This window comes from Saccostrea cucullata, unplaced genomic scaffold (genome assembly GCF_032062105.1).
Source record: "Saccostrea cucullata isolate Sc308-1 unplaced genomic scaffold, CSIRO_AGI_Scuc_v1 ctg266, whole genome shotgun sequence".
Taxonomy (NCBI): domain Eukaryota; kingdom Metazoa; phylum Mollusca; class Bivalvia; order Ostreida; family Ostreidae; genus Saccostrea; species Saccostrea cuccullata.
The window spans coordinates 71,817-99,506 of record NW_026935351.1 but is presented as its reverse complement, the minus strand read 5'-3'; the positions used below and the strand labels follow the sequence as shown (position 1 = coordinate 99,506).

General features: G+C 35.7%; 1 protein-coding gene across 1 annotated transcript; it reads left to right on the top strand.

The window, feature by feature from the left end:
* Positions 1-69: 69 nt before the first annotated feature.
* Positions 70-26,242, top strand: LOC134242506 (protein capicua homolog). The gene is made up of 26 exons (XM_062724592.1): positions 70-213; positions 3,378-3,472; positions 4,131-4,289; positions 4,736-6,994; positions 8,585-8,785; positions 9,140-9,291; positions 9,477-9,662; positions 9,896-10,046; positions 10,784-10,959; positions 11,183-11,456; positions 11,667-11,835; positions 12,029-12,159; positions 12,314-13,296; positions 13,802-13,972; positions 15,752-15,881; positions 16,840-17,185; positions 17,405-17,505; positions 17,950-18,087; positions 19,560-19,727; positions 19,899-20,182; positions 22,008-22,163; positions 22,391-22,512; positions 22,694-22,842; positions 23,401-23,586; positions 23,858-24,001; positions 24,113-26,242. Exons 2-26 carry the CDS (start codon positions 3,394-3,396, stop codon positions 24,373-24,375), a joined length of 7,278 nt encoding a protein of 2,425 aa, XP_062580576.1. The 5' UTR covers positions 70-213; positions 3,378-3,393; the 3' UTR covers positions 24,376-26,242.
* The last annotated feature ends 1,448 nt before the right edge of the window (positions 26,243-27,690 follow it).

Sequence of the window (27,690 nt, the reverse complement as noted above, 5' to 3'; positions counted from 1 at the left end):
GGGAGATTTTCTGGGCGATTGAATATTACTGGAATCTTTGTAGTAAGCCAGGATCAACCAATCCCGTTAGACATAACTGTGAAATCGGAGCACGTGACAATGAAATCGCCAATCAAAAGTCGTTTTATGAAAAGGTATTTGCTCATTCACCTTTTTTAGTTGCAAGATGGGCGACGAATGGTGAACCATAAAATGATTAAATTCGGGTTTAAGGTAAGATGCATCGAAGTGATTTTTTGTTTGAGATAATTTAATGTCTGATCATGCTATATAGATTCATTGTTTATCCAAATAAAACTAATTTACGGGGTATTTTTACTTCCATTTGTTGGTTTTTATGAGCCATTGTTGTAAATCGCGGCCCTGCATCAGCTGGCCGTTGTAAGCTTAGCGTACAAATCGCCCCTGCCAGTTTACTACTACGCCGCTCTACGCCGACATAAACCTTGGTATGCGGCCTATATTCCGCCATTGTCCGCGGGTGCTGTATGAATTTATACTTTTGAAGAAATGAAAAGGTGAAATATTTTCTCCTTTCTCAGTGTATCGTAAATGGGAGTAAATTTTTCTTGAGGTGGAGGTAAAACGAAGTGCGCAATGGAGGTCAAAATGGGAAAGAATGACATATTTTTGTAAAGGAAGTTTCATTGATTTTAGAAGGTAAATGTAATTTAACAATTTCTACGGATGAAACAATAGCCACCAATTATGGCTCCTTATATTTCGAATCTGGATATTTAACATATATATGTCAGTTTTGGTATTAGTGTTTTTATAAGATCGATGAACACAAACCCCCGACAGAACCAGGTAACCCCTTTCACGTACGTAGGCGGATCGAGGTATTTAAATCATGGCTGATTGAATACTGGGGTGCATATTTTATAAAAGTACTTATATAGACAATAAAATTAGAAACAGGATATATCCAATGATCATGATGATGTGACCTGTTTGTATATGTCTGCCTTTTACATATAGATTTGACAGCGACTGTCATTATACCCCCTGTTTGAAAAAGCGAGAGGGTACATAGTAATCGAGCTGTCTGTCAGCCATCTGTATGTCTGTCCGTCTGCTACGCTTTGGGGTACCCATATCTTATCCGCAACTCCTCTCATACCACTGAATGAAATTTGATAAGACTTTCACAGAATCTTTATTACATAATGCCATTGTGTACCTCCTATTTTATTTTTTGATCTGACACATATTTTGGGTTTCCCATAGCAAAACATGGACACTGTCATTATATTCATATGGGAGGCGAGGGGTTTCATTAAGTGAGCTCATTGTTCACAGGACCTCAAGTTAGTGTTAGCATTGACTCTTAAATATTCACACAGCCATGACACACATAATGACATTCAGCCAATGGAATAATGGTCAGAAACTTTCCTCCAAAGAAAATTATCAGTCTTTCTTAAATTTGAGCTGTATATCAACTTGACTTTGATTTGAATGAGTGCCACTATTCCCTCTCAACACAGTCCACACAGCTTTGACATGGTACAGAGTGATAGACAGATTCAGCCATCATCTGTGATTTTTTTTTGTATGGAAAGCCATGCAAAAAAGTGGTTAAGATGTGGACAAGACACAGGATATTGGTCAAATTATTTAAATTAGAACAAATAATTTTACAAAAATGTTGGAAAGCTGTGCAAGTTTCCCTGTATGGATTCACAGATAAGTGAGATTCTGTAAACCCATGTGAGAAACTCATGTCATTTTCCATATATCTGTATATTGAGACTCAGATTTTTGGAAGTCCATGTCATAAAAGCTATATAACATACCAAATATAGACTCACAGAATCTGTGGATTTAGTGAATCTAGGTCAGGACCATTAGAGGCTTTGTGAAAATGAGACTGAAACCAAACTTTACAATGCTTTACTGTTTTTCCTAGTTTAAGAATTTAATTTAATAAAAGTTAGAAAACCATATGAATGTACCCCAATCATTTTCTATTAAAAATCTACCTTATTATTTTCAATTCATATTAATCCTCTGAAATTTTAAGTACCAGTAAGTGTTTTGCAGCTTTATTTCTCGACCTAAAAAGAAAATTTGATAGAATTCATCTTCTGCTTGAAGTTGAATTAGTTTCTGATCAAGTAGAGTTAAATGAATACACACAATTCAGTTTTAATTTTACCTAAGTTTGCACAATTCAATTCTAGTCTGAGAGTGAAAATAAAAAGACAGACACTAAATCATGATCAAGAATCCCATCAATTTGATTTTAACAGAGGAAGATATGATTGTGCGCAGTGAGCTATAAAAATAGCATGACTGACATAAAACCTGCCTCACAATCTTCGAGCTGTTAGGAGTTATACCCATCTCTGTAGGACACAGATCTCCTGGCTTTACACAGGTTGTTGTGTATGAGGATTCCTCATTTTCAGACTCGGATTCTGTGACTGTTGTTTGGGGTATGCAAAACCTAAGTAGCTTTTTGAATTATCTAAATTGTGCCTGTTTTTATTTTTTACAGATTTAATATTTCTCTCAATATCTGCAATTGAAAAACTTATTTACTTTCCCCTTGTCCAGTTGGGCTCAAGCTTAACACATGATGCCCATGGCAAGAGGGTGGGCAATGACTTTGAAACATTATTTTAAATCAAAGGTCAAGGTTAGAAAATCTTTTTGTGTAAAATCCTTCTCTTTAGCATATTTTCATTCTCCTTGATCCTTCCTGGTTCAAACTTCACCAATAGAATGCCTGTGAGTAGTGAGTCACTTTGATCTTGAACAAATTTTCTGGATTGTAGATCAAGGTCAAAATCATCTTTAAATGTTTAAATCCTTGTCCAGAGCATACCTCCGCCCCTGCCCAGCAGCTCAATCCTACTTTTCTGGAGGAGGCTGTGTAGTGATCTTTAATATGTTGAGGTCATCTTCTCTCTCCTTATCCCAGTCTGACTCATATACAATTACCCATGAAGTGCTTGTTGCTTATGGGTATGCAAGTTACCTTGAACCAGTTTGATAGGTTCAAGGTCATGGTTATAGCAGACTTCTGTTTCAAATCCTTGCCATATGCATACATTTTCCTCTTTGTGGCCTCATCTCTGTGATGTTTATTTCATTCTTGATTCTTACAAAATGAGAGGGGGATGGGGGTTGAGATGGTCACCATTTCAATGATATGTAATTTTTGGTTTCTGACATCCTTTTAGTGCTTACTAAATTAACATTCATTGATCTAAAATGTTCTTCAAAATAAGAGTTGTGGTAGGAATGTTATGGTTGCAAATGGATATTGTCCGAATTTTGCTTTCCAGGTGAAACTATCATTACATGTATCACAAATCAGCCCAGAGCCATTTCTTATTTTATAAGCATATTTCTTAAACATTTGTCAGATTGATGTGAGAAAACATGAGTAGACGAGGGGACTCCAGACAGAAAAGAGGACAATCAAACAGCCCTGTGTCACAGAAAGATCAGAAAGCTCCAGGTAAAACGTCAGGCAGTCTAGTGTACAGGTTAAAGGGAGGGGGGGATTCAAAAAGCTACGTGTCCAAGTAATGAGAAAAGGTGTGGGGGGGTACAGAACTCAAGAGAAGGGTGAAGCAAGTTGACATGTTGCACACTTATTGGGGGGAAAAAAAAACATAATTTCCAAGTAGAAGGGATGGGATGTTGTTAAGCAAGCCTTATATAGAAAGAATAGAGAGTTCCACATAAAAAGGGGGGTGGTATGTATATTAACCTGCCACAGAATTTTCCCCATTTGGACTGATAATACTCTGTGGCAAAACAGGAAGTATTTTGAGAAAGGACTTATGTGAGGAACTATTATGAATGCTGATAATTCATATAATATACAATTTGTAAAGTAGAATGTTACCTAATGAAAGACGGAGCTGATTTTTTATTTCAAAGCATTTCATCTTCTGTAGATTTGTAAAATAGAGAGAAGATATCAAGGTTTTTTTTTTTGACATAGAGATGATGTATTTTAATTTTCTATGACATACAGCGTATTTGGAGAAGGGAATTTCTTCTTCAAACTCTTGCAGTTTGAAAGAAAAAATGCAATAAGAAGTGATAATAAATCTGCAATTGGTTTGTAAAATTTGTATTTCCAAATTTCTAGTCCATTTTTCATATAGGTACCAGACAGACAAAAAGAAAGGGAGGCCTCTTAGAGCCAAATGCCTCTCCTAAATCTGATACAAGTGAGAACATAATAAACCTACAGACAGACACACAAGAAGGCACTGAGGACAAACAGCCATCAGAGTCTGCAAAGAAACAGAAAGCAGGCAGAGGTATGTTCACAAGATGCTGATTTGATGAAAGATATTTCTGTCATCTGACATTTAAATATGTTAAGATTATATAAATGATAAAATCCAGCAAAGAATTTAACACCAGGAAAAAATCATGAAATGAAAGGTCATTATATTTTTATTTTTAATCTTCATGGCTACATGAGCTATATATACCTGAAAATCTTTGAAGAGGTAATTTTAATTCTCATCATCCATTTTACTTGAAAAAAAATTGTGTTTAAAAAAGGAAAAAGAAAAATTATCCTTCCACATTCAGTGACATCACAGTATCCAGAGGTTAACGCCATGTTTTATAGTAACTACATTAATAAATGATACTGACAGAGGTATATATACTGTAGGTAGATTTATCTGAAGCATGTCAAGCATAAATTGGGAAGGACATAATTTTTGTTCTATTTTTTTTAACAATCATAATGCAGGACGAACAGGTAGAGGGAAGAAATATCCACCAGAATCCTCCAAATTAGAGGAAGAAGAACAGCCTCCAAAAGAAGGACCCAGCAATCCAGAGGTCAACTCTTCTTCTACTGAGGGGCAGAAAGTGGAAACTCAGGGCCTACCCCCTCCTCTACAATCTACCCACCAAAGCGGTGACTTACAATCAAGTGGTGGATCCAGACCAGAATCCCGCTCCTCTCTGAAAAAATCGACTGATTTACAGGAGATGGAGACTCATGAAAAGTTGATAGCTATTCCTCCCAAAAAACGAAAAGGGAATGAAATAGAGAGGGAGCCTTCCCCTCCATCTAAGAGACATTCCATTGATTTGAGTGAATGGATAAATCAGAGAGTTCTAGCCAAACGTGACGGCCTCTACCAGCCTGGACAGATCAGCGACATCAAACAAAACAGACACATAGGTGTACTTTTTGATAGTGACAAAAATACTGTATATTTTAATGATGTTCTGGATCAGCGCACACAGTTTGATATTATAAGTGACCATAGTCCCATGGCTATGATGACCAATGTTGGTAGCAGAGTGTGTGTGAGGATCATTCCTGAAGAAAATTTTTATTATGAAGGGGTTATAATAGACAAAAAGTCACAACCTGTTTCATATTTTGTCAAGATACAAGGTCACCATGAGGACAAATTTAGGGAACCTCAGTGGGTGTCTCGTGCAGTGCTCCGACTTATTCAGCCACCATGGTATGAAGACCTTGAGAATCTACCAGAACAGCAAGAACCAGTCACTCCTGTTCCTAGCATGGGATATCCTCTTCAGTTACAAATGCCACATCATCCTATAACTCATCATCATTATAATCCACAAATGGAGATAAGTCCTCCATTGCAAGGCAGGTTGGAAAGGTCCCCTTCATTGCCACAAAGCACCAGTATAGAAAGGGGGGATTCCTCTGAAGATGAAATGAAGAGTGAAGAATTTGATTTTGATTCAGGTCTAAGCACCCCTAGATCTGGCAGTGCTACTCCTGGGTCTGGGTGTCGGTCCCAGGGAGGGAGTGGGGGAAACCGTCCTCCTCCAAAAAAGAGGGAATTTTCAAGGAGCAGGAGTGTGCAGTCTTGTGAAAGCAGCAGATCCAGTACCCCTAGATCTCCAAGTTCTACGCAGAAGTATAAAAAGGGTGATGTGGTATCAACTCCTAATGGGATTCGAAAGAAATTCAATGGAAAGCAGTGGAGAAGATTGTGTTCTAAAGAGGGTTGTACGAAAGAATCTCAGAGACGTGGTTATTGTTCTAGACATTTGTCTATGAAGGGACAAAAGAGCATGAGAGGAAACATGCAGCAATTTAGGAAGGGGGAGTTTAAAGATGGCCATATGGAGTGGTCTGAAAGTTCAACCAGAGAGAGTAGTGTCACTGACTTTGATCCAGAACATCCTCAGAGATTTGATGAAACAGAAGCAGCTAATATGTTGGTGTCTTTAGGAAATTCAAGATCCACAACTCCAGCATTTTCACCAACCCCTAGTAATCATCCTATTTCTCCACACCCTGTGCAATCACCAAGTACTATGGGACCAAGGGGTAATCCCTTATCATTTGCACCTATTTCTCCTCATCCCCAGACACAGGGCTTCATGACCTCTCCAACTCGTAGCTGGAGCTCAGGTACATCAAAGTCGGGGAGCTCCTCATCAGAACATGTATCCCCAATCACACCCAGATTCCCTCCAACATCTCATGCACACATGTACAATACTCCTGAAATGGAACAATTGTATCAGAAAATTGCAAGTGCGAGCAATTTTAAACTAGATCCAGTGAAAGCAGGCCAAGAACCAGGCAAAGCTCCAGTGACTTATGACTCTGCCATCTTGCATGCACAGCAGAGGATTCCAACAGGAAGTGTTTCTGTGCTACCTTTAACTCCTGATTTGCAGGCCAGAAAAATGACACACAGTTTGTCCATGAGTGCTCTACCATCTCCAAATCCCGATCGTCATAAGGAGCTCAACAATCGCAACACTACTCCATCCTCAAGAATTTCAAAATCATCAATGTCCACATTGAAAAGTCTGATAAATTCTGCCCCTGCACCAATTAAACCCCAGACAGCAGTGGTGCCTCCAGTGTCCAGTCCAGATCATCTGCCATCAGTCATACAACAGCAGCTACAACACCAAATTCCCGCTCAGTCCTTATTACCCATAATGCCTGTAGCCAATGGAGGAAAGAATGAACAACCCACAGCAGTCACCTCTGCACCAGGTATATATTTTAAAATTTCTAAAGAAAACTTGACCACAGTTACAGGTATTTGAAATAAGCTGAGTAGATAGCATTCTCTAATTGCCATTCTGAATATCATTCTAGACAAAGAGAGTGGGGGGTTGACAGTAGGACATTTGTGCTAATAAAAAAACTTGATTAAGAATGAAATCTTTCTTAAATGGGTCACCATGACACATTTCCTCCTATAAACTAGCATCCAAGCTAGTGTTAAACATATGTGGAGATGATTTTAAGAAACATATTTTTGTTCCTGTACCTTAAACCTTGCTAAATTTCCTTTTTAAGAATTGGTTCAGAAGGTGATTTTAAAAGACACCGCAGTTGATAGACAAAAAAAACCTCTTTACTTAAATGCCATGTATGTACAAGTACTTGTAAATATTACAAATTAGTTCTTGTTGATGAAAAATTGACTGACGTTAATACTAAGGTGGTTTGGAACAGCAAGAAGTTAATTCTAATATTGATTTTTGTTGCAAGAAATATTTTCTGTTGGCATTTATGTCAAAGTAACATTTCAAATTTCAATAGACATGGAAACCAAGTATTTATCGAAATCCAGCATATATATTGCTTTTCAACTGATATTTAAGGGGAGATTAAGTAACAAAACTCACACGCTAATATAGTATGCCATAGCATTATTTTCCTAAAAAAAATTGTTTAGAAGTGATATAAACTGAAGTGAGAGACCAAAAAACCAAATGGTTGTTTGCAGTGAGGGAAATTTGAATACATGGTGTTCAGCCAAAGGCAACTGAAATTTGTTAATCTGGATGCTTTATTTCTGTTATGAGTAGTACTTTAACAACTAATTACAATTTTTTTTTAAATTTTAGTAGTAGTTAAGGTATGACTAATTGACTATGGATTTTTAAAAATAAAATATTCAGAAGCTTGAATTTGATACTTTAATGGGGTGTGACATGGGCATATTCATTATTTTGACTTTAACATAACAAAAAAGATAATTACATGCAGATTGGTGAGCATGTTAAGATATTAGTTCATATATTAATAACTCCCCCTCCCTCAATTGAATCAGAAATTCATCCCCATCTTTTTTGTTTAAAGTTTGTAATTTATAAAGCATTTTTTTTTAAATACAGTCAAGGTCAGTGTAGAATGTCATTTTGAATAAATAAAAAATGAAGCTAAAAAATTTTATCAATATAATGTGTATGCCCAAAGGATTCATTGACCCAGATTGGAAGCGATCTACAAAATGTTTAATAAATATAATTTTTCATTTTCAATACACAGTGTAGACTTGTTTGCATTAATAATTAGACATTTTTCAAAATAATTTACTAGCATCATCTGCATGGTTTGTAAAAGAATAATGTGATAAAATGAGGTTGCAATATTGCAAGGGATTATCAGAATATCACTTTAAGTCCAGCACTGGTTTATGGATTTTCATAGTTAGCTATTTTTTTATGGTAAATGATAATAATTTACTTGATATATTGGTATTTGTGCCCACATTTGCTTTTTATCATAAAATTTATTATAAACAAAATGTTTGTTACGTGATCAATGATGCATTTTCCTTTTCTTTTGTAGTTAATTCTAATAAGCCTGTGCCTGTGTTTCCGTGGCACGCATTGGTTCCTTTTCTCACTAACACAGGACCACCGACAGTAGCTCAGGTTCCTACGTCAACCATAGAACAACCAATAGAAAAACAACCACAAGCTGTCAACTCCACATTGTCACCAAAGAAAGCCAGCCAATCGGAGCAAAGAGTCAGTGCTTCAGATGCACGTAAGTTTTAAAGTTCAAGCCATCAGGGGCACCAGTAATTACATATAGTTATTATAGAATATTAGATTAAATATGTACTTTATTTATTTTAATATGTAAGCTATTTAATGAAATTCAAGGACAATTTATAAGTACCAGCTTTCTGTATTTAATAAAATATCTTGGAAGCTTTCACAGGCAGCAAACGAATTATTGCTTTAACAAAGAAAAACTTTATAAAGTTTATTACATTTTATAAAAGTAAGCAGGGTTGGTATTTCCTTAAAAAACTGAAAAATATGATAAAAAAATGTTTTTTAATTAGAAAAAAAAATTTTTGCATTATGATAGAAGGCGGCTGTTTGTTGATTGTAGCTCCCATTGAAGATGATATTGAGGAGGATTATGACGATGATGTCTTTGATACTAAGGAAGAACCCCAGCCTGAGCCAAAAAAGATCCCCGCAAAAAGACGTAGCCAAAGCCTTAGTGCCTTAAAAGACAAAGAGGAAAAGAGCCCCAAAAAGGTATCATCCACCTTAAGTTGGAGGTGATGAAAGATCTCACATTTTGAATTTTTTAGATTAGTTTCCCAATGGCAATTTTGATAAAGAAACAATAAAAAATCCATTTATAGAAAGAAGAAGCTAGTATTCCATGAATTGAAAGTACTTCATATAATCTGATCATTTTTAAATTTGTCTTATTTTAGTCAAAAGATAAAGACCACATCAGGAGACCTATGAATGCCTTTATGATATTCAGTAAGAGACATCGACACTTGGTCCACCAGCGACACCCTAACCAGGACAACAGGACAGTCAGTAAGATCCTAGGGGAGTGGTGGTACGCTCTGGGACCAGTAGAAAAACAAAAGTACAACGATTTGGCTAATCAGGTAGGAAAAGGGATTCACATTAAGATTGTAGTCATCACCTTTCTTAAGCTTATATATCCAATATATATGATATTGAAAAAAAAATACTTGAGACCACCATGTAAGATAATAGATATTCTGGGTATTCAAGACATCCTGGATGTATGTCTGCATAATTTGCATATAAATGAAATATTTAAATACATGTAACATACAATTTCAATCAATTCAATAACATATAAACACAATTTCAGGTTAAAGAGGCCCATTTCAAGGCTCATCCAGACTGGAAATGGTGTTCCAGGGACAGGAAGAAATCTGGAACAATTGCTGACAAGTTAAAACAGCGGACAAGTAGTCAGCGTCTTAGTTCTACTGACGACATATTGGAGGACACAGGGTGGGGCTCTAATAAAATCTTCTTCTCTGCTCCTGGGTATTAAATAAACTAACTAAGTGCATAATTATGATGAAGGTAATATTCTGGTGTAAGGGGGGGCTCTATAGATTACATAGTGAAAATACTTGAATTCTTTGAAAATCTTATGCAAGTTAGGTGGAAATCTTGCCTGATCATTGTACCTCCCCTGTTTAAAAGGAGGCCTAGGGTATATTGTGATGGGGTGTCCATAATTACGTCCATAGGTCCTTCCATACATCTATAACACTTGGGGAGGAAGGAGGTGGGTACCATCTTTTAACTGCGTTTCCTTCTATATCCACAGAGTAAAAAATTTATTGATGCTTTCAAAGAATATTTATTATGAAGTGCCATTGTGAACTCCTATTTTATATTTTAATTGGACAGATATTTATGTTTCAGATAGCAAAACATTGACACTCTAATGGGTTACAGAAATAATGGCAGTGTCAATGTTTCGCTATCGGAATACCGAGATTTTCACAACTTTATTTACATAGTTTCAGAGCTCACCCATTTTCTTTGGATCAGCCATATATTTGATGTTTCTCATAGAAAAAAATGGACTTAGCAATTATACTCAAGTGGGAGCTCAATGCTCACAGTAATTTTAGTTTAATATGCTTACATTAAGTATTGAATGAAAATTTACATATAGTAGAAAAAGCTTTTATGTCATAATGCATAACAATAAAAATGATATTTTAATTCTTTACATTAGATACTACAATGGACAATGAAGACAGTGTATTTTTGAATCGAGAATCCTTGTTTGAAAACATAAGAGGGGGAAGATCTCAGAGTTTGTCAGCCGTCCCACGAGATGGGGAGGGGTCAGCCTTCATGCCACCGGGGATGAATATCAACCCAAACGAGGACCAAAGAGGATTTACAGAGGTACTGAAATATATATAAAGTTCTAAGATTATTCTTTTATTTTCATTTAAAGTATGGGACCTTAAGGCTGAAGAAAAATCAATGATGTCATTATGTCAAATACCTGGCATGAAACTTTCATACTAAATGTACTTTTATAATCTTTGTAAAACATAAAGCTTTTTAAGACTTCTTGTGTTTAAAAACTTGAACATCTTTCTCTTACAATGTTTAAATTTTACAGGCATTAAGAAGACAATTAACAAATGGCCTGGGTCTTCAGAAATCTCCATTATCAATGCCCTCCCCCCACGAAACCCCACGGTCATCCCTGAGTCATCACTCCTCCCCATTGGCTAAATCCTCCCCTCTGGCCCAGCCCCCAGTGGACATACAGCGACATCACTCAGTGTCCAGTATAGAGGAAGCTCAGTCCAGAATAGCGGCAGGGTCCAGAGACTTAGGGGGAGATGGGGATGGAAGTGACGATGAGAAAATGGTTATTGATGAAGATAAAGGTAATGTATCATTCCCTGGAATCATCAGACCTATTATTATATGCATTGTATAATGCAGCATGGCTGAAAGTTAGAACTGTGAATTCATTCAAATAAATCAATGTCAATTGTGTTCAAAATATTAAGAAGAGTTAAATGTATGCTGGAATGTATATTTTTGAGTTACACATACACATACCTATTTAATGGTTTCTCATGTTTCATATGCAGGTGATAAGAGTGACGCTGAAGGTAAAAGCCTAATTTGTCATGAGCATGTGTCTGACAGCGAGACAGACTCCCAGACAGAGGAGGACGTTCCTACTGAGAACAAAATTAACAAGGCCTTCCCACAGCAACGATTCTCCCCCTCCAATCAGCCAGCTGATATAGCATTCAGGTAGGTGAACCATTCTAGAGAGGAATCCTTGATTGAGTTTATTATTTTCTCTTTGCGAAATTTTTTGCAGCTTTTCATGTCTTATTTTATGTACAAATAGTATATGAGTGTATCATAAATTAAAGCTGTGTTAAATTTTGTTCTGCCAAATAACAGTATAGATTAAGATGCATATTTTGTTTCTTGTTTTTAGACCCACCCCAATCAAGAAGCTGCCTGAGGGTCAGCCCAAGATTGTTCAGTCATCAATTCCTGGGGCAGGGCTTGACTTGGCTGAACACATTCCAAGACCATCTAGTGTGGGCTCTGGTTTCCAGCCTAAAGGTTCGTGTGAAGGAAGATGTAGAGAGATTAACAAATCTTTATTTTGAACTTTAATTTTAATGGTGATTCCTTTAATGTTTACGTTAGAAGCATTAGAATGACTATTTATTTGACTTTGCAGAAAATATTCATGGTGCATTTCTGATATATTTAGGTGCTGTCTTCAGAGCAAAAAACGCCCATTCAAGAATGGCCTCTACAGGAAGTGTTTTAGAGGGATCTCATGCCAAGCATGACGGCACTCCAAGGCTCTGTCAGCAACCTCCAATCAAAGTGGGCAATATGAAGATCCACAACATTACGATGACAACTCAAAACCAACAGCTTATTGTGTCCACAACGACTGAAACAGTGCTTGGGAAGCAGAATTCCAAAGGCCAGGTTATCAACAAAGTGACAAAGTCCAAGCAGAGGAACAATTCTCAGCAAGTGCCCATACAGCCTGCTGTAACCCCACCCTTACAGTATCAGACCAAACCAGTCACATCAAGCAATGTTCAACTGATTGCTCCCAATCAGACCATAGCTACAAATATGGTACAGAACAACATGGTGATGTCCACTTTCTCAACTATGGGCAAACCAATTACCACACCTGTGCCCATTGCTTCTAAACCCATTGTTTCAATGCAGCAGGCACATATTGCCACACCAACAACTCTAAAGGCAGGAGTTCCAAACATTCAGCAAATTCAGACCGGTCCCAACAATGGTGTTAAAGGAATGAGCACAATTGTCCTGCAAAACATTCCAGCTTCTCAGTACACTATTTTGAATACCCAAAATATTGGAAGCCCTGTGGCTGTTACAAAAGCCATAACCACATCAGTGTCCACAATTCAAACCAATCAGGTCTCTGGAGGGTACATCACAACACTGAGGAATATTGTCCCACCTCAAAACCAACAGTCACAACCTTCACAAACTCCTACTACTATTTATACAAATCTGGTGCAACTGAAGTCCACCAATCAGACAGCAGCTACTCCTTCAGTGCTGAATGCTGTGAATTCCCAGCCAGGACTTCAGCCAACACAGATTCAGTACATTCTTCCCTCAGTGAGACTGGAGACTCCTAATGGGGGCAAAGTCCAAAATCTTCTGCAAATGGCCCTTCCTGGTGGACAAGTTCAACAGGTAAATTTGATCACCCTCTCAAAACCTAAAAACATAATTTTGACTTAATTTTTCAGTTTCTCTCTTAATAACAATTTCTTTGCATTCATAAATTTCATGTAGAATCTAGTCTAAACCATTTTTCTCTTTAACTATCATCAGATGCAAATTTTCAAATCTCGAGTAGTTTTTCATGTCAGAATACCTGTGACTGTTGAACATCTGCTTATCATTCACTGAAACTCCAAAAGTGAACTACTTTGTACCAACTTGTTCCATTGAACAATATTTAAGAATATTCAAAGTTTATTTATGACATTATTTTCTCTCATAAATCTGAACTATTTTATTAAAGAATTCCCCCATGTAAATAAATGATTTAAGCACATGTTCAATAGTATTTCATTTGAATTTCATCAGGCTTTTACAAGGTGAAAGTTAGCACCATTGCAGTGTAATTTCAAGTCGCTGTGATGCCTCATCATGTTCATCCTATCAGCTTACATCTTTTCATTTTGACCTTTAGTTGTCCTTTGGTGGTAACCAATCACAGGCTCCCTTACATTCTCCACTACCACCTCAGATGCACCAGCAACATTATCCATTACAGCCCTCTCCTCAGCCAGTTCATACTGGACAAAAGATCCAGCTGGCTCCAGCTGGGTCCGGAATCAAGATAAGCCCAGTCAAATTCCAGGTACAAACCAGGGCTTACACCTGTCAGAGGCTGTTTGGATGTCTCTTAAAGAATCAGTCAATCTTTTTTCAGAAGTTTAAGATTGGTTGTCTGTATTTATTTAAATGAAAATAATCCAATCTAAAATTTGTCTAAAGTATCAGTATAAGAGTTGCCAAGTTCACAAGATAATGTAGCTTATTAATTTTTATTTCATGGGTTTATAAATGAATAAGATCTGTTAATGAAACAATGATGCCCCAGATGATAGCTCAAGGCCGAGGTAAAGTTTTCAAATGTAGATCAAATGTCAAGGTCAAGAGTTCAAAATGTTGATACGCGAAAAAAGAATGTGTCAGGATATATACCTGTGAAATATAAAAGGCAAGGTAAAGTTTTTCAAATGTACATCAAAGGTCAAGGTCATAAGTGTGGATACTTCAGGGATGTGCAATTAGAAAAATTAGTAACTAGCCCACGGGTTAGTGGCAGCTATAAAGTTACTAGCCCCAAGTGAAAAGTTACTAGCCCAAATATAGGGGCAAAAATTATTAATTGTTGAAAAAGTCAGGGTACTGAGGTCATTCTTTTTAAAATTAAAGTTTAATTCTCACTATGAAATTAAATCATGTATAAATTATAATGAAAGAAGATTAAAATGAATTTAGATAAATTATCTTCCCTTTTTCTGAACATTGCATTAGCTCATTTAGAATGAAATTTAATTCATTTTGTTTTCATCTTAAATCATTAAATACACTATAAATATATTTTATGTGAGTCATAAAACACTTATCTTTCAGTTGATTGAGTGATCGTAAATAATTCAATGAGATATCTGCATGTATTTACCATAAACGAAAGAATAGAGGAAATTCAAATAAATAAGTCAAAGTGCTGCAAAACAGATAAGATAATGGAGATTTATTGAGAGTAGGAGCATGTTATCAGAAAAATTTTCACATGGGAATTTGATAGCAAAAACAAGTGAAAATTCAGGTTGTGCTTTTCATGTATTGCGTGTGTAGTTATAATTTTTACTAGCCCGATGGGCTACCTCCATGCAGAAAATCACTAGTCCGACCCCAAAAAGTGGTAGCCCCGGGCGTCGGGCGATGCTAATTGCACACCCCTGTACTTAAAGAAAGGTCTTGTCACAAAAATGCACTTGTGTTGTATGAAACTCCTGAAACCTATTGTTCAAAAGTTATAATGCCATGATCAAGGTTTCAAAAGTAGGTCAAATCAAAGGTCAAGGTTAGGATTTTAAAAATTTCAGTACCAAAGCCATTCAAAATTTATAGTCAGAATTTATGGGTAGTAATTTTTTGCAAAGAAGGTCAAACTTCAAGGTCAAGAGGTAAAATATCTTGGTACCAAAAAAAGTCCTCTGACAAGTAATATGCAAGTGAAATTTGAAAGCCCTATCATCAACCATTCAAAAGTTTCCAGCATTTTTAAAGTTTGCAGACAAACATATAATAACAGATCGAAAGATTAATAGATGAACAGACCAAAAAATAATGCCCCTTAATCTTCCATAATGGTTACCGATAATCATGCATTAAAAATCACTTTCATTTTATTCTTTCCTCCATTTAATTCTTTCTGTCTCCAAGTTAATTTTTTCCTACCACTTCCATTCTGAAATATTGAGGAACTTTTTTTATATTAAAAATATTGAGTTAAATTTAAGCTTAAGAATTAATCAGTAAGTATATTAAATTTCCTTGATTTATGATAATACAAGTAAGTCGCAGGAAATCTTGGATAAAGTCATTCCCTTTTTGTTTTCTTTAGGGTCAAGCCAATCTTCTCCAACCCCAGCAGCAGCAACAACAGATTGTGCTGAATGCCACCAAACAGCAGGCCCTACCCGTGACTGTGACCCAGTATCAGATAGTTAACCAGCCCTCCCCATTACCCACAGGTAAGTAATAGTGACTGTGACCCCTTATCAGATAGTAAACCAGCCCTCCCCATTACCCACAGGTAAGTAATAGTGACTGTGACCCAGTATCAAATAGTCAACCAGCCCTCCCCATTACCCACAGGTAAGTAATAGTGACTGTGACCCAGTATCAGATAGTTAACCAGGCCTCCCTATTACCCACAGGTAAGTAATAGTGACTGTGACCCAGTATCAGATAGTTAACCAGGCCTCCCTATTATCCACAGGTAAGTAATAGTGACTGTGACCCAGTATCAGATAGTTAACCAGGCCTCCCTATTATCCACAGGTAAGTAATAGTGACTGTGACCCAGTATCAGATAGTTAACCAGGCCTCCCCATTACCCACAGGTTAGTAATACATGTACGTAAACAGAAACCAGCTGTCTATCGTGGCATTCTTAAAAAAGCACATGACATAATCCTCATCATTTGTATTTTAATTGACAGTTTTTCTGTTTTAGTTGTGTGTAGTTTAGTTTCATGTCTTTTGCATGAAGATCATCAAAGTTTAGATACTTTTAATGTCAAAGTACCTAGACATAAGATTGTCCTTTTATTAGTTGTCATAAAAACTTGATCATTATATTTATGCCAGTATACAGCATTACATGGATTTCTAATAAATTTACAGGAGTTTTAAGGGGGAAAACAATGTAGAAAGCATATCATCATGTTCGTGTAGTGGAGATTCACTATTAATGATCATGAAAGTGATTGGGTGGTTGAGGGGCATTAAAGTCAAACATAAACTTTTTTCCAGTAATGACAGCAAAACAATAAAAAGTATAGAATCACATGTTCTCCATGCAAGCCTATACCAGAAAGAAAGGTTTTACTCACACGTTAAGTCATTCACTTCTCAAAAGAGGTTAGATTGTGAGATTTGAATCTCTTGTTGTTTTATTTAATTTCTGCATTCATCTCAAAATTACAGGAGCTGTAGGAACATCACATCAGATACCCACAGTGTCCCTGGCTCAGCCTATAGTGTCGCTGGGAGCCTTCCAACAACAGCAACAAACCATCACACAACTCCAGGGCCAAACCCCCGGGGCCACAATCACACAGCTACAAGTCCACCCTCAGACCCCCACCCACATACCAACCCCACACACACCCACCCAGGTAGCAGGCCAGGGGCAGATCACCCAGCTACAGCAAGTCACTCAGATGCAGCAAGCTAAACAGTACCCTGTCAGCCAGGTGTTGACCCCTGGGGCTCAGTACCAAACCATGGGACAACAGCAACAGAGATTCCAGTTCCTGCCCACACAGCAAAAGTGAGTCTTCTTATCTCAGTATTATTATCAATTCAATTTCAATTTTCAATTCAATTTCTTTATTGATTCACCAAACATGTTGGCATACAACCATGTTACATACAAAAGACAAATAATAAAATACATACCATACATACATGCAAGTGTAGTATCAGTTTCCTGTCCAAGATCTATGATCTTAAAATCAGTTTTAAATACATGTATATTGTAACTTTTCAGGGTGATGGTTCCTCAGTCAGTGACTATAGCATCAGTTGCCTCCCCTTCACCAGCAGTCTCCCCAGCTTACATTCAGACCTATGTAGGATCTATTCAGCCAAGTAAGAGATTACTTTGCTTTGAGTAATGATTCATTTGGGAAAAATAGCATCAAAATAGAACAGTTTGAAATTTTATATCATATCAACAATTGATATGCTTGTTCAACAAACACTAGTTTCAAAAAAATGTCCTGTCATATTACAACATAAATCTCCACTTAAATTGGAAAGAAATGAAAGATGAAAGTCTACTTTATGCAAAAATTTGCAATGTCATTGCAGTCTATTCCTTGGCAATTGAATTAGGATTTTTAGCCTCAAAATTGGGAAAAATCAATGTTTTTTGGCATTGGAAATGTTTCTAATTAGCTGTACACATGTAATAGTTTTTTTGCAAGAGCAAAAATACTGGAGCATATGCAGATTTCAGAAGTCACATGATTTATTTTTTGAATACAATGAAAGATGAAGTCTTTGATTTTGCAATGATGATAATTGTTGTAGATAATCAGGGAGGGGTACAACAGGTGCTGATTCAGCCCCAGGCCATGCGGTCCCCAGCTGCCAGTCCAGGTCTTACACAGAACATCCCACAGCAGCAAACCATCGCAACCAATCAAGGAAAATTTGTATACTATTCAGGTAATAGATTAATTTATTAACTAATTATAATAGAAATGCACTTATCTCATAGCTAAAAAATAAATTAGGAAATTGTGTTTGTTACTTACATGTATCTTTTAAATGTAGAAGTTTGATAAATAAAAGATTCTAAATAAATTGCAATGTATTAATTCTAATCATGAACTTATATAAGTATGTCACATATTTTATCATATTTTGCAACTATTAGGTAACCACTACATGAACACACTACCTAAATATAATTACAAATAAATAAGTTGCAAAGAAAAACTTATACATGTACATGTAGAACAAGTGCACAAAGTATCACATGACTTACTTGTTCTGGTAAACTATTAAAATATGCAAAATATTGAATGTGCTAGAATTGGTTCATGTATATTTATTTATTTAATTCTCAGTGTCTTTGATTTCTGATGAGATACCCTAACATCTTGAAAATAAGCCGCGGCTTATTTTAAGTTTTGGTAAGAACAGAGAAAAGTGACATATTTGTGTCAAAATAATCAGACCGGCTTATTTTCAAATTGCGGCTTATTATCAATGCAAAAAACTGGTAAGAGAAGAGAGCACTCTTGTATTCATTGGCGTTTCCTGAAAAGTACTTTCTTTTGGATTGTCTACTTTATATTTTGTCACTAGAGTAAAACTTAAAAGTTAATTTCATTGTATACAGCATATGAATTTATATGAAATATAAACTTGTTTTAAAAAAGTAAAAATAATATATAAGATATCCGCTTGCAATTGAATTACTTGATATATTAATCAAACTAACACATATCTAAACAACTCAACTATACGGTACATTGAAATATTTAATTACTACCAAGCCCTGCCGATCAGCAGGTTTCTTGCTTAGGGCAGTATTACCTGGCAGTTCAATGCTTTACAAACAAAACTTCCTTTTATCCATTTACTTATTTAATTACCACCCCAAACACATCATTAGCTTGTACACTTTGCATTTATTGTTCTGAGCAATTTCATGAAAAAAATTCACCATTTAAGCTGGTTCCGCAAGTAATTTTTTTAACCAGCGTGACATGATTACTGGTAAAAAAAATTAACTTTATAAACAACCCTTTATTTTGTATTTTTACTTAAGTTTATTAGTAGCTACAGACTTAGTTCTACTGTGACATCGTTACTCGTTCGTACTATGTCATATGCAGAAATTGGTAAAGGTTAAACGAATTAAAGAAAGATAACTTTTTATTTTGCACAATAAATAAATATCGTCAAAGTTTTCACTTGTCCAGATTTTTAAGACGAGAAAATCGTCAAACGTTTAACATCTTTCCTAAGTGGCATTGTCATGACCGGCTTATTTTCAAAACTGGCTTATTTTCGAGTAATTTTTAATGCAAGAAATGGGGGGCTTATTTTCAAAACCGGCTTATTATTAAATCCGTCTTATTTTCAAGATTTTAGGGTATTACATGCTGAGTGTATTTTTTCTATTTTAGCACCAAGCCCTACCCCTAAGGCTTCAGGAGGTATAGCCACCACAGAGAAAAGTGACATCGGATTTGTGTCAGGAAATAATCAGAACTCAAGGCCTCTGAAGGTTAAAGCTACTATAGCTAATATCCCTGTGGCCACTGAAAGTTTTCCATCCACTCCAACCTCTCAAGGTAGATTACAGAGTACTTGCAATTTGCATGCTGAAAAGTAAAATGAAAAGTGATGTAAATTAAAAACTTGATATCTCTAATAATTATAGGAAGTTTGTCACTAGAGTAAAACTTAAAAGAACTAAATAATTAAAAACATCCTTCATTAAAAAGTTCTATATTTTTTATAAGGCATAAGAAATTCCTCAAGCCTTGCTGCTAACAGCCCTGCTGCCCCAAAAGCCCCTAGCCCACAGCCTGCATACAGGAGCCCACCCGCAATGATTGGGCAGCACAAGCCCCAGAAGCCGTCTCCACTGGTACTGGATAATTCTGCGATGGTCGAAGCTTCAGATTCAAAGGCAGAGGAGGAGAGAAAGGAAGAGGGTGACATTCGCCAGGAGAGGGCCTGCAAGGGGCGAAAATACAAGGAACTAGTGGAGACAGGGGCAGTAACTCCACGCAGGGAAAGAAAAGTAAGTTCTGTTTGCCACATTCTGATAAGAATAATCAGAAACTTAATATTTTTCATGCCCGCCATGAATATGGCCGGGGCATATAGTGTTTGTCATGTCCGTCTTCCGTCCTTCCGTCCTTCTGTCCTTCCGTCACACTTTGCATTTAGCTCTGTTCAAAGCTAAGTTTCAAAGAAACTATCCAAGATATTTTCATCAAACTTCATATGCTGATAGATATTGATGAGAGCTATGCAACTACATCAACATTTTTTTGACCTTGACCTTTCCTTTGACCTTGACCTCACTTTTCTTAAATAAGTGTTTAGCTCAGTTTTAAACATACCATTCAAGATGGTGTTATCAAACTTCACATGTTGATACAAACTTGCACGGATGATGCATCTAGGGATGAACACTACCAGACTTGCTTCGGATGCTGGATCTGACCTACATTTTCCAGATGAGTGACCAGGTTAAAGTTTTTGGAGCAGGTCCATTCCTAAGGAACTATAAGCCCTACTTAGACCAAACTTGCATGGATGATGCATATAAGGATGGACACTACCAGACTTGCTTCGGATGCTGAATCTGACCTACATTTTCCAGATGAGTGACCAGGTTAAAGTTTTTGGAGCAGGTCCATTTCCAAGGAACTATAAGCCCTACCCAAACCAAACTTGCACGGATGATGCATCTAGGGATGTACACTACCAGACTTGCTTTGGATGCTGGATCTGACCTATATTTTCATTCCCAAGTAACTATAAGCTCTACCTGAACCAAACTTGCATGGATGATGCATCTAGGGATGGACACTACCAGACTTGCTTCGGGTGCTGGATCTGACCTACATTTTTATTCCCAAGTAACTATAAGCCCTGCCTGAACCAAACTTGCATGGATGATGCATCTATGGATGTACACTACCAGACTTGCTTCGGATGCTGGATCTGACCTATATTTTCATTCCCAAGTAACTATAAGCCCTACCTGAACCAAACTTGCATGGATGATGCATCTAGGGATGGACACTACCAGACTTGCTTTGGATGCTGGATCTGACCTATATTTTCATTCCCAAGTAACTATAAGTCCTACCTGAACCAAACTTGCATGGATGATGCAGCTAGGGATGGACACTACCAGACTTGCTTCGGATGCTGGATCTGACCTATATTTTCATTCCCAAGTAACTAGAAGCCCTACCTGAACCAAACTTGCATGGATGATGCATCTAGGGATGGACACTACCAGACTTGCTTCGGATGCTGGATCTGACCTATATTTTCATTCCCAAGTAACTATAAGCCCTACCTGAACCAAACTTGCATGTATGATGCATCTAGGGATGGACACTACCAGACTTGCTTTGGATGCTGGATCTGACCTATATTTTCATTCCCAAGTAACTATAAGCCCTACCTGAACCAAACTTGCATGGATGATGCATCTAGGGATGGACACTACCAGACTTGCTTCAGATGCTGGATCTGACCTATATTTTCATTCCCAAGTAACTATATCCCTACCTGAACCAAACTTGCATGGATGATGCAGCTAGGGATGGACACTACCAGACTTGCTTCGGATGCTGGATCTGACCTACATTTTTATTCCCAAGTAACTATAAGCCCTACCTGAACCAAACTGATCAAATTTCATACACATACAAATTTTCATTTGCTTTACTAATATATCCTCGGCGGGGCATTCATGTCCTATGGACATATTTCTAGCTTGTTATTAGATTTAATTCAGTTTGTTTAGAAATATGATAAAATTTATAGGGAAATGTTCTTCAATTTACACAGTATAACATTGAAATTTGTGTGGTTCTTTCCAGACCTCTAAGGGCAGTTCTGGACCTGATTCCAGTGAGGAGAAGTCACCAGGCACCCATTTTACCCAGAAATCTCCAGTACATGCTGGACTACCAGAGCAGAGCATGCCCGCCCCCTCTCCTGCCACAACAGTTGGGACCCCCCTCAGCCCACGACCAGTAAGTACAGGAGTACTTCAGTGACTGTGACCACTGTATTAAAAAAGAATTACCCTCAATCTTTATGGTGTGTCAATTTAGATGATAGTTTAACAATGATCATGAGAAGATCTGAGTTTTAAAATAGTTATCTTTCTTTGTAAATAAGTTTCCTTGCATTTATCATTTTGCAGAAATATATGTCCTGTTCTGTAGAATATTAGTTATTCTAATGATGTCCATTTTAGAAACATAAGCCCCCTCCCCTGCCTGTTTCATTATCCCAGAGTTCCTCTATTCCCTCCCAAAGTCCAGCTCAGAGCCCAAAGAAGGTCACGTTCAAGAAGAAATGTGAGGATGGAATGGAAAAGTAAGAACAAGGGCTAGGTCTTGTTTATTGTTAAAATCTAAGCTCTCAGAAATGAGCAAATAAACGCCACATCAGTAGTAACATCTTTACTTCTATAAAATATTATTTGAATATTTTCCATAATTGATAAATTTTGCTCTTGGTGTTTGCGCTTCTGTACTTTATGATTTGTTGATTTCAGAGTGCTACAGGTGGTTGACTTTGAGCAGAAGTTTGACCGGTTGCCCCAGTTTATCCCCGAGGAGACAGATATGTCTTCGCCTCTCCCCCAGAGCCCTCGAGGAATCATCAGTAACTACAAACAACGCAAGAGGAAAATGTCATCATTAGGTCAGAGCTCTTAAAAATATCTACATTAACTTAGTGTTCTGATTATGAAAGCCTCAATGTTAGGGATAATAATGTCCTTAGGTCAGTTTGTGAATTAAGAATCCATAAGATCAATGCTTGTGAGTATAAAGTAATGCATCAAACATCAAATAGTTTTCAATCATGAGATGCCATTAATGGATTTCCTAGCAAGTATTATTTGTTTTAAATCACCCTAAATCATCATATTATAAAAGAAAGATTTTTTTTATAAAGCTTATATGCGAAGTGCCTGAGTGTGTGTAGAATGTATCTTTATTTCTAATTTAATACAAAATACAAAAATCAACTTTTAATCTTCCAAGCACTGTCATTTTAGAATTTTAGAAAATATATTCTTTATGCTTAAAGAAAATGTAACTTTAAGCACACACCCAAATTACCTGGTAATATTTTTACGATGGAGCATAAAATGTATCCAGTTTCTAGGTCAGTACCCAAATACTGCTTCTACAATAACCTGTTTAACGTCATCATTCTGTGCTGTGAAATAAAAATTTCATCATCTTTTTATTACAGCCACAGGGGAGCTAACTCCCAGGGAAACAGAAATGGAGGGAATTTCTCCTAGCCCAAGTTACAAGAAAATGTCCAGCGAATCGGAAGCCAACACCCCTCATACCCCCCATAGTGCTCGTTTTGAAGACAACATGTTCTTTGGAAAAAACTTTGATATTGAACAAATGGCACTATCAAAAAGTGCAGGTATAAGAAAAAATTAACACATAGAAACTACTCTGTATTCTGTGTGACAATGGTTATTCAAGTATGTTTTTAAATTATGTTGATAATAAATGAAGATATGTATATTTTTCATAGAAAGGGGATAAGGAGCTTCTAATAGAAGAGATTCTGCTTTCAACTAAACATATTGGCTTTCTTATACATAAAATATACATGTACATGTAATGTCATAATACTAAAATAAATAAAAGGAGAAAAATAGTCTTTTTAAAAATATTTTTTTCTATTACAGAGGATTTTGGGGAGGGTAGTATTGCTTGTTCCCCCAGGACTCCTAACTCCCCAGCAGGACAGTTTTCTTCTTTGCGACGAATCCTTGATCAGAGAAGACAACTTGTGATGCAGCTCTTTGAACAATTTGGATTATTTCCCTCTGGTAATTTATTTTATTTATTTCACAACATAGAGCAGTATTACATACTTATATGAATTTTGATGTGTTAAATTTAGTATAACTTGTAGATGAGTATATTTTTTTCCCTTTTAGCCCAAGATACAGCCAATTTTCAGGCAGAGCATGCCTCTGTTTTCCCCAGCAAGGTTTGTTTGCAGTTGAAGATTAGGGAAGTTCGTCAGAAAATGATGGCCCAGTCAGCAGCAGCAGAAAAGGCTGGAGCTGGTGGAGACGCAGGTCAGAGGTCATCAGAAACGACTCCAAATCCAGAGCCATCTAGTGGGGGAGACATGCGTGATTCAGGGGAAGTGAATTCAATGTCGGTACCTCCCCACTCTGAGGGTAATATGGAGTAAAAGTGCTATTTTAATGTTAGAGACTCATAGTGTAAATAGTTTTTGATCAAATCTTTGTTCCTTATTCTGTATTATCAAAGTGCAAATTATTCGTATATTAGATAATATTTTGTTTTGTACATAATTTTGTTTAACAAAAACGTTTTTTAAATGGCAAATTTGGTGATATTTTATGGCATTGTTTGGGAAAGACACTGTAGACTCCTGAATTAAAGCATCTTTGTGAAATAGATGCTATGTGCTCCAAGTTCAGAGTTTGTGAAATGTTTGAATTGTAATGGTTAGTGTAAGGAATAATCCAGAAAAGTGCCAAAAGGAGATAAATTTGAAGAGAAATAACCAATAGCAGATGAAATCTGTCATGTTAAAGAAAAAGGGGCAGGCCCTCGCTCTGTTTACGTACAGATCATGAATTTTAGTCAATATTTTTTTTCTCTCTGTGTTTTTAACACTGTGTACAGTTATAGATGAGATTATATATGCTGTTATAGATACTGTTTTTTTTAAATTGAAGTTGTTTGTTATTTAATAAGTTCTTGTTTTTGTCTCCTAGCTGTTTTAGCTTCAAGTTGTTCCCTGTGTGTATGACAACATTGTTGTCTCAGTTTTTATGTTAAGAATCTTCCTATGTTGTGTCTGTATATGTTAAGTGATAGATATATTAATAATATTATGATCAAAAGTTCATATTGATACTTCACAATTTTATTTCCATTTTCTTTTTTCATATTGCATGTGCAAATATGCATCCCCCCCCAATACACACGCAAACGATGATTGGAGAGATTTTGAGTAGATATACATGATATCCATTGATAAAAATACTTAAAAAAATGAACATTTTTGTATTTCCTTATCAATAGTAGATACACTTGCTTTGGGGTTTTAAGAAAAAGGAGTGATGAAAGCAGATCTATGTATCATATCTATGTATGCCCAAGATGTTTTTGACATTTTCACATGTTTTGAGAGTGAAATGTACTATAAATCTCCTTGTACAAACTGACCCTTTATGTCTAAGCAAGGATTGAAATAAATTGATTTATTTTTTCAGGGTATCTTGTTTTTTTACAACTTCAAACTCTCTCTCTCTCTCTCTCTTCTAATATTTAGAAGTGATCAAAGTCATATTAGAATAAAACAATGTTGAAAGGTACTTTTAAAGGTTGTTTTGAAGAGATTTTTTATGAAAGTAATGAATATTTGTATAAAAATATACCACAGATGATTTTTTTGATTTTAATATTGTAAATGACATTTTATCTGTGAGAAACTTATTTTTACTTAACTATGCCAGATAGTCTACTCACAAAAATTTCATTCCAACCTATATTTTTCTTAGCAGTAAACAGATTTTGTGAAAAATTTGTCTCACTTATGAAACTGTATTATTATCACAAAAAATTGGTGACCTACAGAGCCAAAAAAGGAGATAATTATATGCAAGACATCAATCTATAACATTTTGAATTTTATGAAAATGGCAGTTTTAAAGTTGTTATTTTTGAAGCATGAAAGATTACTGTAGTAACTTGTTTGCATTATAGATAAATGTGATCATTCTCTAAATTTATTAACTAATGGACTCAGATTTTATTTAAGTTTTACTCAATGGTTTATTTATAGCAACTAAATTGAAATAGGAAAAAGATGCTATAAACAGAAAATCAAAATTATTTGTCCATTAGCCTTACATTAAAAATGTAAAAGATCATTAATGCTTTAAAAAAAATTGCTCATATGTGTTAATGTTTTGCTCACAGATATGTTTTAGGGGCATCATTTTTAAAACTTCAGCATTCTTTCAACATTACCTTGTTACTATAAATTTGTATAAATCTTCATTTTTTTCATTTCTAACAGTGTACATGTATATAAAAATTCTGAATTTTTATTTTAATTCCAAAGTATGTATAGAGAAAAAAAAAAACATCTCCCCACCATCTTTTTTCAAACTCATAACTTTAGTGCAACTTTGCTTCTCCTTTGTTAATGCTTTTTCTTGCAATATTATTTTAATTTTCCCTGTTCATTTATTACTGTAGACCTGCAATATGATTTTTTTAAACTTATGTGTAATTGCGCTTATTTGTTAGCTTTATGCTTTCATCTAGTTTAGTTACCTAATTAATACACAGGGTCAGTCAAATTTTATTGCTTTTATCACTTCATTGCATTTATGTTTTCTTTGAATCTCTTAATTTTTTACTGTTTTATTTGAAACATTTTAAATCAGTTATTTAGATTAAAAAACTGATTATTACTGAAGAAATTATCAATGGGTTGACCATTAAAGGAAGAGGGCGATCTATAAAATAAGATGGGATACAAAATATTTGTTATTGCTATAGAAATAAATTGTCGGTGTTTTACAAACTTTTCTGTTTTTCCATTCCACAAAGCTTTTTTTAAGTGATCAAAATCATGGTTCATTGATCATGTAAATTTCATCACAATCAAAATTATTAAACGGTGTCAAAAACAGCCTTGTATTTTGAACAAAGTTTTTTTCATTGATAAAAAAAGTAAAATAAGGTTGTTGCTTTTCCTGCATACCAAAGTATCTAAAAAAAAAAAGAAAAGTAAGAAAAAATATTGTTTTTGAAGAATTGAATTAAAGGTATAATTTCTTTTGTATGCGAGTACATGTAAATATAAAAATGTGGTCTTTTGTTGAACATAGTATCTATGTTACTGTTATTGAAAAAAAATGTGATTTGTTTTATAATTACAATAATAAATGTCATACTTTGATGTCAATTCTTGTTTGATTTTTACGGTGTATGTGTGAGAGACTTGAGCTCCTGTAAGAAAGTGTGTTTTACATATTTACAGTGGAGTCATGTTAATCTGGACACCATTAATCTGCACACTGCACCTTCAGTGAATCCATTTTTCCAAACATTATTCTGTCTAAATGATCCAGAAATTGTATATTATTTATCATTTGTTTGAGGGGGCTGGTCTGATTTAATACAGTTATACCAGCTGTAGTCATTATCAGTATTTACAGATTAGATGCATCATGCAGAATATACAATAACATTTCCAGCATTTTAGTGCAATTTTACAAGAGCTTTATTTTTAAACTTGAACTTGAGAACACCACCTAAATATGACATTGTTTCTCTGGATACTTTGATAAGTTGCCAAAGTTCTCAAATGAATTTCCTGTTAAGTTTAGGGGGGGGGGTATTTTGTCAAGATGTCTAAATGGTTTTAAATAAAACATACTTAGTGTTAATAAAACAGTAAACACATGTCCTTGAGATTTATACGGTAGTCCACATCCTTTTTTTAAGGGTGATTAATTAC